Source organism: Zonotrichia leucophrys, chromosome 14 (assembly GCF_028769735.1).
Source record: "Zonotrichia leucophrys gambelii isolate GWCS_2022_RI chromosome 14, RI_Zleu_2.0, whole genome shotgun sequence".
NCBI classification, from domain to species: domain Eukaryota; kingdom Metazoa; phylum Chordata; class Aves; order Passeriformes; family Passerellidae; genus Zonotrichia; species Zonotrichia leucophrys.
The window spans coordinates 2327226-2336358 of NC_088184.1; the positions used below are offsets into that span (position 1 = coordinate 2327226).

Sequence of the window (9133 nt, forward strand, 5' to 3'; positions counted from 1 at the left end):
GATAGGATAGGATAGGATAGGATAGGATAGGATAGGATAGGATAGGATAGGATAGGATAGGATAGGGACAAGGCTGGATGGGATGGAGACAGGTCAAGATGGGATAGGATAGAGCAGGATGGGACAGAACTATGGCAAGATGGGATGGGGACAGGTCACATTGAGATAGGATGAGATAGGGACACAACAGGCCAGGGTGGGATGGGATAGCAGAGGATAAGGTAGGATGGGATGGAGCTAGGGCAGGATGGAATGATGTGGGGTGGAATGGACACAGGTAAGGATGGGGTAGGATAAAGCAGGATAAGATAGGGTAGGATGGGATGGAGCTAGGGCAGGATAGAACGAGGTGGCATGGGAGGGGGACAGGTCAGGGTGGGATAGGGTAGGGTTTGGTATGGTATGATAGGAGGGGTATGGAGGGGCATGGGGACAGCTCAGGATGGTATGAGCTGGGATGCGTTGGGGACAGGGCAGCATGAGGGTAGGATGGGACAGCGCGGGACAGGATAGAGCAGAATAGGATGGAGCCAGGTCAGGACGCGACGCGCTGTGACGGGCCGGTGCCAGCACGGCTCGGTACCGTCCCGGCCGCTCCAGTCGCCCCCCGCCCCGCCGTGTCCCGCCGCGTTCCGCCGCCGTGTCCCGGTGCCGCTCCGGCCGCGCCGCGGCCCCTCCCGCCGCCTTTGTTTACGCGGGGCCGGTGCGGGGCGGGGGCGGCGCCGGGCGGGCGGGGGCGGGCGGGGGAGCGGCGGCGGCGGCGGGCGGGAGCCGCGCTCGCTCCAGCTGTTTCCCGCCTTGGGCCGCGGGCAGAGGCCGGAGCCGGGCCGGGAGGGGCTGAACCGGGCCGGGACGAGCCGGGCTGGGCTGAACCGGGCCCCCCGCCCCCGTTATGGAGTACTTCATGGTGCCGGCCCCCAAGGTGCCGGCCCTGCAGCACTTCAGGAAATCCGAGAAGGAGGTCATCGGTGGGCTCTGCAGGTGGGGGAGCGCCGGCAGATCCCGGGCTCGGGGGTCTCGGGAGCACCGCGGGGGGATGGCGGGGAAGGGGGGAGCGGAGAACGGGGGGAGCGGCGCGGCGGCCGCGGCCCCACCGCCCGCACGTGGTCCCGGCCGCGCACATGGGACCGGCGGCCGCGCGTGGTCCGGGCGGGGAGCGCCGCGCCCCCGGTCCCGGCCGGGCCCCGCGGGTGCGGCGGGGCGCGCTCGGGGCGGGGGGCGCGGGGCGCGGGGGTCCGGGGGGCGCGGGGGTGTGTGTTTACCGCCGGGCCTGGCCGTGACTCTGCAGCCGCCCGGAGGAGGCGGGTCGCGGCCGGGGCTGCCGGGACATGTAGTGCGGGAGCGGCGGCACAAAGCCCGCGGACACGCGGGGAGCCCCGGCGGGCGGGGGGGCGCCCGGGGACCGGGGCTGCGGCCGCGGGGGACGGCGGGCGGGGGGGGCGCGGGCCCCGGGGCCACGCGGGGCGGCCCCGAGGCCCCCCGGGCTCCCCGGGCCTGCAGCTCCCGCCCCCGGGCGCGCTGAGCCCCCCGGGCCCGGGGCCGCCGCGGGGCCGCACTCACGGCCGGGGCTGAGGAGCTGAGGGGCGGCCCGGGCCCCGGGGCACGTGCTGGGGGCCCGGCCCCTCGGGGTGCTGCCCCACGGCCTGCGGGGCTCGTCCCGGCCATGCCGGGGAGTGGCGGCACCTGAGCCCCCCCCGGAGGGGCCGCGACCCAGGGAAGGGGGGCTGGGGGGCGGCTTCTCTGGGGTCCCTCACGGTGGTCGCTGCGGGCCCGCGGGCCGGGGGTGGCTGCATGGGCAGGGGGTGCGGCCGTCCCGCCGGGCACTGGGAGCTGCTGCACGGCCCCGCACTGACCCACACGGGGCAGAGCTCGGGGAGCTGCCATCCCGCTGTCCCCAGCTCCGGGAGACCCTGCCTGGAGCTCAGGCCGCTCGGTGACACCCTGCGTCCCGTCGGGGTGCCGGGACTGCCCTGCATGTGACCTCCAGGAGCTCGGGGACACCCTGCCTGCGAGCTCAGGGTGCTGGGGGACAGCCTGCCTGTGAACTGGGGCTGTATCCTGCTTGTACACGCAGGTGTACCCTGACCCTGTGAGCTTAGAAGCGCCCTTCATGGAAGCATGGTGATACCCTGCCTGTGAACCTGGGGATGCCCTGACTGCAGGCTGGGGAACACCCTACCTGTGACCTCAGGGAGCCTGGGGACACCCTGCCCCCGTGGCCGTGCCTCCCTGACCTCCTGCACAAGATGTGATCAGTGTTGGACATGAGTGGACAGTGGGGCATCTGCCTTGTGCCTGGCTCCAGCACCCACATGGGTTTGTTTCCCTTGAGGTCCAGGTCAGAGAAATGCCCTCACCAGCGTAGGAAGAACCAAATTCTGCTTGCCTGACACAAACCCCACAGCACCAGCACCAGGCTGGAGACACCCCAGGGGCTCCAGTGGATGCCACCTGCTCCCCCTGCCCCATCCCTGGCCATGCCGGGTGTCTCAATCCATGGGTTCTTGCCCTTTCCGTATTTCGCTGTCACTTCTCAGGTCTCTTCCCAGGAAGAGCAGCTGGGGCAGGTTGCGGGAGGTCTCCCGGTGAGGAAGCAGGCTCTTCCTCCTTTCCCAGTATTTAAGAAAGCACTTCCGTGCTGCCCAGTCCTGGGCCTCTCCATCCCATTCCCCCTGAGTGTCTGGTGGTCCCACATCCTGGAGCAGTGCTCCAGCCACCTCCTTACCCCAAGAGGGACGATGTCTCCAGGACCTGCAGGGTTTGGTGTGTTTTGGGGACAAGTTTGGGGCTGGTTTCAGCAGGAGCAGAGAGGTGGGTGACAGCCACCACCAGATGGGAGCCCTGTGCCACAGTCCTGCTGCAAGCAGCTCTTGGTCCCTGCGGCAGAGGCTGCTCCCAGGGAGAGGGGCAGACCCCTGGGCATCCATCCCAGTTCCACACCCCCGGAATTGCATGTGGGGGAAGCAGTGCAGTGTGTGCTTGGCACCCAGCATCAGCCTGTGCTGGGACACTGCCCCAGAGACTGGGGACAAATACCTTCCTGGCCTCCATGGGCTGAGCTGAGGTCCTTCCTTATCCCCTTGGAATGCACTGGGATCCTTTCCTATACCTCTAGAGTAATCTGGGGTCCTTCCCCATCCCTCTAGAGTAACCTGGGATCCTTCCCCATCCCTCTAGAGTAATCTGGGGTCCTTCCCTATCTGCTTGGGATGAGCTGTGATTCTTCTCTGTCTTGCTGGGCACAGCTGGGATCCTTCCCCGTGCCCTTGGACAGACCTGGAATCCGTCCCTTTCTTAGGCTGAGTGAGGATCCTTTGCCATCCCTCTGGGATGAGCTGGTTCTTTCCCCATCCCTGTATATCATGGATGAGTTGTGGTGCATTCCCCACTTGCAGCAGGCAGTGATGAGTGGCCTGAGAGTCTCTGGTCACTGCCTGGGCACACGGTGGTGCTGCTGATATCCCTTAGATCCTGCTCTCCCAAACCTCTGTGCTTCCTCCCTGGCCTCACCAGGAGGGCAGTGAGGGCAGGATGCTGGGCTTTGCTTCCCAGCCTGGCTTTGGCAAGGCTCTGGGTGGAATGTTCCCACCTCCCCATCCCGGAGCCGCCGGGCACCTGGACGGGCGGCTGGAGCCCGGCTTATCTCGCCCATGCCGGCAGCCCGGCTGCTGTGTTTAGTCTTTGGTGCCTCGCAGCATCCCCGGCGCCAGCGGGTGCCTGCACGCTGGGGAGACTTGGCATGGTGCGATCCAAAACCTCTGCCCTGCTTCCCTCGGGGAAGAAGTGGGGTGTGGGTGAAGCTGGACCCCGTGGCAGCGAGCTTTGCTCGGGTTTGGTGCTCTGCACCCGCGGGTGTTGGCTGCCCGGAGCCCTCGCCCTCCGTGCTGGCATTTCCCGGCCCATCTGCAGGGCAAGGGCGTGGGGGGCGAGGAGGCAGCGGCAGGAAGCAGGCAGGAGCTGCGGCTTGGGGTGGGACGGGGGCTTCTCTGCTGGGAGCTGTCATCTGGAAGCCATCAGCGGGGCAGGAGGGAGGGAGGGAGCGCCTTCCCGGGGCCACACACGCCGGCCGGCCCGCGGGGACACAGCCGGCCAGCCCGCAGCCTCCCTCGCCCACCTGGGGGTCCCCTGGCCCAGGCTGAGCCCAGAGGAACCAGGGGGCTGCAGCAGGGCCGTGGTTTGGCCAGTGCATCCCCCAAAGCTTTGGACACAGGGCTGGAGAAACCCACCCACCTGCTTTGGTGATTCCAGCACTGCAGCCATCGTCCCCTCCGTGTCACCCGTCCCTCTGGTGGCTTGGAACATCACTGCAAAGCAAGGGGAGATGCAGTGAGCTGGCAGCAGGGGTGCAGCCCCTCTTCCCTAACCCTGGGTCTCTCTCACAGCTTGGCCAACATCCCACTGACTCCAGAGACCCAGCGGGACCAGGAGCGGCGGATACGCAGGGAAATCGCCAACAGCAACGAGAGGCGGCGGATGCAGAGCATCAATGCTGGCTTCCAGTCCCTGAAAACCCTCATCCCACACACGGATGGGGAGAAGCTCAGCAAGGTGAGCAGCATGCACACGGTGGTCCTGCACGTGGAGGGGCTGAAAGTGGAGATGGGGGCATTTGGGTGTTAACTCGGTGATGGAGCTCTCTCCTGGGGAGGTTTCCCAGCAGGAGTGGGTGTGCAGCCCCAGCCCGGTGTCCTGCAGTGGACTGGGAGTGTGTGACAGCCCCCAGTGCCCCAGGAGCAGGGTGGCACATTCCTGGGTGAGGAGGGGACCTGTGCAGAGGGGAGTGGGGTGAGGAGGCAGCTGTTGGGTGAATTGGAGGGTTTCACCAGGGGAACCTGGGCTGAAGCAGACTCTGGGAGGAGACGCCACAAGGAGCAGTGCTGCTTGCAGAGCTCACCAGGAGGAGGCCTGGGGGACACCAGGGTCCCCTGCCTCAGCCTGCCCCTCCTCCTCCTCCACAGGCAGCCATCCTCCAGCAGACAGCTGAGTACATCTTCTCCCTGGAGCAGGAAAAGACTCGGCTACTGCAGCAGAACACCCAGCTCAAGCGGTTCATCCAGGTACTGCCCCGGGGATGGGACAGCACGGGGTGGGACAGTCCTGGCTGGCCAGAGGGGGGATGTCATTGCAGTTCCTTGGGCTCAGGGTGGAGCCCTCTACCCTGCTCAGCCAGAGAGTGGAAGTGTTTCCATTCCCCTGGCAGGGCAGGGAGCCCAGTTCAACCTGGCATCTCTTACCTGGCAGGGGGAGAAGGGTTGGGCTCCCATTTTCCATTATTTCCACCCATTTGGGGGGTTGGGGATGGCCTGGTGGCAGTTCTGGTGCTGGGGTGGCCTGGTTGAACTGCTCTGGGTGTCAGTGTGAGAATCAGGTTGGCTTTGAGGATGAGGACCAGGATGGGGGACCCAGGAGCCCATCTGTCCCCAAGCATCAAACCCAACCCCAGGGAGATGCTTTCCTTATGGAGCTCTGGTGGGGAGTGGCATCACCCAGAAGTCTGGATGGCAGAGACAGGGCGTCCCCTTTCCCTGACACCACATTCCCATGGCAGGAATTCAGTGGCTCCTCCCCAAAACGGCGACGGGCGGAGGACAAGGACGAGGGGATCGGCTCTCCCGACATCTGGGAGGATGAGAAGGCCGAGGATCTGCGCCGGGAGATGATCGAGCTCCGGCAGCAGCTGGACAAGGAGCGCTCGGTCCGCATGATGCTGGAGGAGCAGGTGAGGCCAGGTTGATGCTGGAGGAGCAGGTGAGGCCAGGTGCCCTCTTGCAGCCTCTGCCATGTCCCCAGGGAACCCCAGGGACACCAGCAGTGCTGTGGGGTCACCAAACACCTGCTTTGGACACCACTTCTCTGTGCTTGTCCAGGGCTTCCTGAGGGGACAGCCGGGGTTCAGTGGGGCTGTGCCAGACTCCCCACTGATGTTGGGGTTCCCTGACCCGCAGGTTCGCTCCCTGGAGGCCCACATGTACCCCGAGAAGCTGAAGGTGATTGCTCAGCAGGTGCAGCTCCAGCAGCAGCAGGAGCAGGTGAGGTTGCTGCACCAGGAGAAGCTCGAGCGCGAGCAGCAGATCCGAACCCAGGTGAGTGCAGCCCAGGCACCCCCAGGGACAGGAACAGGGGGTGGGTTTGGTGATGGATTTGGCACTTCCTGCGGGCACTGATGTCCCAGCAAAGCTCTTGCCTGTAGTGATCTGGGAAAGGGGTGTCCCAAAGCTGCCCACAGTGCCTGGGGCTGTGCTTGTGGGCACCCTGAGTTTCAGGGAGGGACTGTGGGTTGGAGCATCCATGGTGGCTTCCAGGGCTCTGTTCCATGGCACAGAGGGGTTTGTACAGGAAGGTCACTCTCTGCCAGAGAGAGTTTCATCTCAGGGGCTTCACCTTTCTCTGGATGGCTCCTACTGAATTTCAGGGATGCCCAAACCACTCCCTGCCACCCAGCAGGCTGGGAAAGGGGAGTGTCCAGCTGGCAGGCGGAGGGGATGGGAACCTTCAGCCTTTCCCCCGGGCCTGCTGGTGTAGGGAGGAGGCGAGCCCTGTGCCAGCACTGGTCCCTGTGCACTGCCACCCTCAAGCCCAGCCTGGGGCCATGCCACTCTGGGAGCTTCAAAGAGAGGAACAGCAGCTTCTTCCCTGCTCCCTGGGCTCCTGCAGAGCCGTGTCCCTGCAGGGTCCCCGCCAGCCTCCTCCCGGGGAAGTTCAGCCTATTTTTAGGTGAACTCTCCGTAGCCTCCTGCTAGGGCGGATCTTCCCATCCGCTGCTCCAGCGAGGATCTCCAAGGGGTGTGGGGAATTCCTGGCCACGCAGGGGCTGGCACTTGGCTCTCCCGGCTTCAAAGCCCAAATCATTGCCCTTTGGGACACGGGGAATCCTTCATGTTCTGCTCTGCAAAGCTGAGGTGACAGCAGCTTTCAGCTGGCATCCTCCTGCATCCTCTGGGATGGAGAACTGGAGCAGCAGAGTGCTGCTTCAGCTTTTATGGAGCTTGGGCTCTGTGAACAAGCGCAATGTTCTCCCCACAGTGCCATGCCCTGCTCACTGAGGGTTTCCCTTCTGTCCCCAGCTCCTGCCATCACACGCTCCCCCAGCGCCCACCCACCACCCCACCGTGATCGTTCCAGCGCCGCCTCCCTCCCATCATGTCACCGTGGTCACCATGGGCCCCTCCTCGGTCATCAACACGGTCTCCACGTCCCGGCAAAACCTGGACACCATCGTTCAGGTCAGCAGGGGCTTTGGCAGTGGGGGGCTTGGGGGGTCCCTAACCCCAGGGTGGGTCAGAGGTGCCCTGACAGTCGCTGTGTGCCCCGGGCAGGCCATCCAGCACATCGAGGGCACGCAGGAGAAGCAGCTGCAGGAAGAGGAGCAGAGACGCGCTGTCATCGTAACGCCCGCGCGCGCCTGCCCCGAGCCCTCCGCCTCCGACACCGCCTCCGACACCGAGGGCAACGACAGTGACTCCATGGACCAGAGCAAAGAGGAGCCCTCGGGGGACGGGGAGCTGCCCTGACACCCCCCGGCCAGCAGCTGGGGAGGGGAGCCGGGGCAGGGGGGGAAACGTCAGAGAATATGCTGAAATTTTTAAAAAATACAACGTGATTTGGGTCTCTTTTATGACCTTTTTCCAATACTGTAAAGCAGAGCGTTAGAGGCAGGCAAAGGTCACCCTTCAGCTCCTAGGGGGGCAGGGGCTTGGGGGTGGCCACAGTGGGGTATGGGGGGCTCGGGGCATGGTGGGGGGCGTTGGGGATGGGGGGCACAGCCCCCCACCCTGGTTTGTCACCCCCCACCTGCCAACCCACAGGGAATCCTGCCAAGCTGGCAGCAGCCCCACTGTTCCTGATGGTGTTCCCTTGGGACAGGGCCTTTGGTTGGGATCTTAATTTGCTTTTTTCCTTCTCTTGTGGTTTTTTTTCTTTTAATTAAATGTTTGTTTTTAAGCAGGGGGGGAGATGCCAAGTGACATGGCAGCAAGGGCAGGACAGGGATCCCTGACTTCAGGGTACCACCATGGCTCCTGCACCCCACATGGGGCAGGGAAAGCCCCCTTGGAGAGTAAAATAATCCTGGGATGATGCCATTGGAGCACGGTGGGAGGGCTGGCATATGCCATCCCTCCCTGGCATTTCCAACACCCACCTCCTTGGCACAGGGATGGCAGATTGGGTGCTGATTTTTACACCCCACCCCTGTCCCTGTGCCCGTTCCTGTTCCCCCACCCCGTTCCCATCCCTCCTTTAAGCACTTAACCTGGTTTTGGGGTCTGTCAGCTCCGAAGAGCTTTTCTATTTTGTGATTGTGTCGCTTGGGTCTGTCGTGGCGGGTGGGGGGTCCCTGTTTTGTGCATCCCCCCCTCGCCCCACTGCCCCCCACCCGGCTGTAGGGTTTTAGGCCAGTCGTGTGTAGAGCCTCGGTGGTATTCAGTAGGTTCCCCCCAGCTGCAGCTGTTTCTCGGTTCCTTTCCCTTTTTTTTTTTTTGGTTTTTTTTTTTTCTTTTTTTTTTTTTTTTTTTTTTTTTTTGTATTTTTTTTTACAATTTTCAGGTCTTTGTGTTGATTGAGAAGCTATTCTATTTTGTTAAGAAAGTTGAAAAAAAAAAAAGAGGCTCGTGCCTTTGTAAAGAAACAAAATAAAGTTTGTACTTGGTTTTTTAGAAGCTCCGTCCCGGCGTTGACGTTTGTGGGGACAGGGATGGATCCCAGCCCGATGGACACTGGTCCCGCTGGGGCTCGTGGGGAGGGCAGGGGGTGCTGCCTGCACTGGGAATCGCGGCAGGAGGCACAGGCAGAGGGTGCTGGCCCTGGTGCTGCCCCTGCTGTGGTTTTCAGGCGGTGTTTAAAGGCTCAGCCCTGCCAGTGCTGCCCACACGTGATGGGCACATCGGGGCTCAGCTCAGTGCTGAGGTGCAGGTGGGGACATCTGGGCTGCCTTTAGTGAGGCCACACAGCTGAGGGGAGCTGGGGTCAGGCTTTGTGTCCCCCTTCCCCAGGGATGGGGTATCCATCTCTCCATGGAGCTGACTCATGACTCGGGGTGGGGGCACTCATCTCTCTCCATGTGTTTTTGGGGGAGGCACCCCTCTTTTGCCATGGAGCACCCACCTCCAGCATCCTCCCGTGGCTGTGGGTCCCT

General features: G+C 63.5%; 1 protein-coding gene across 1 annotated transcript; it reads left to right on the forward strand.

Moving 5' to 3' along the window:
* Nucleotides 1-765: 765 nt before the first annotated feature.
* TFAP4 (transcription factor AP-4) lies at nucleotides 766-7697 on the forward strand. Its single transcript, XM_064726424.1, has 7 exons — nucleotides 766-981; nucleotides 4383-4548; nucleotides 4959-5057; nucleotides 5549-5719; nucleotides 5946-6083; nucleotides 7065-7223; nucleotides 7317-7697. The coding sequence occupies exons 1-7, from the start codon at nucleotides 893-895 to the stop codon at nucleotides 7509-7511; spliced, it is 1017 nt and encodes a 338-aa protein (XP_064582494.1). The 5' UTR covers nucleotides 766-892; the 3' UTR covers nucleotides 7512-7697.
* Nucleotides 7698-9133: the final 1436 nt, after the last annotated feature.

What these genes read in the sequence shown, in the direction of transcription:
- TFAP4 (XM_064726424.1), top strand. Translation starts at nt 893, where the DNA reads ATGGAGTACTTCATGGTGCCGGCCCCCAAGGTGCCGGCCCTGCAGCAC. An exon ending in GCATGATGCTGGAGGAGCAG is followed by an intron (nt 5,720 to 5,945) that starts GTGAGGCCAGGT and finishes CCTGACCCGCAG; the next exon opens with GTTCGCTCCCTGGAGGCCCA. An exon ending in ACCTGGACACCATCGTTCAG is followed by an intron (nt 7,224 to 7,316) that starts GTCAGCAGGGGC and finishes TGCCCCGGGCAG; the next exon opens with GCCATCCAGCACATCGAGGG.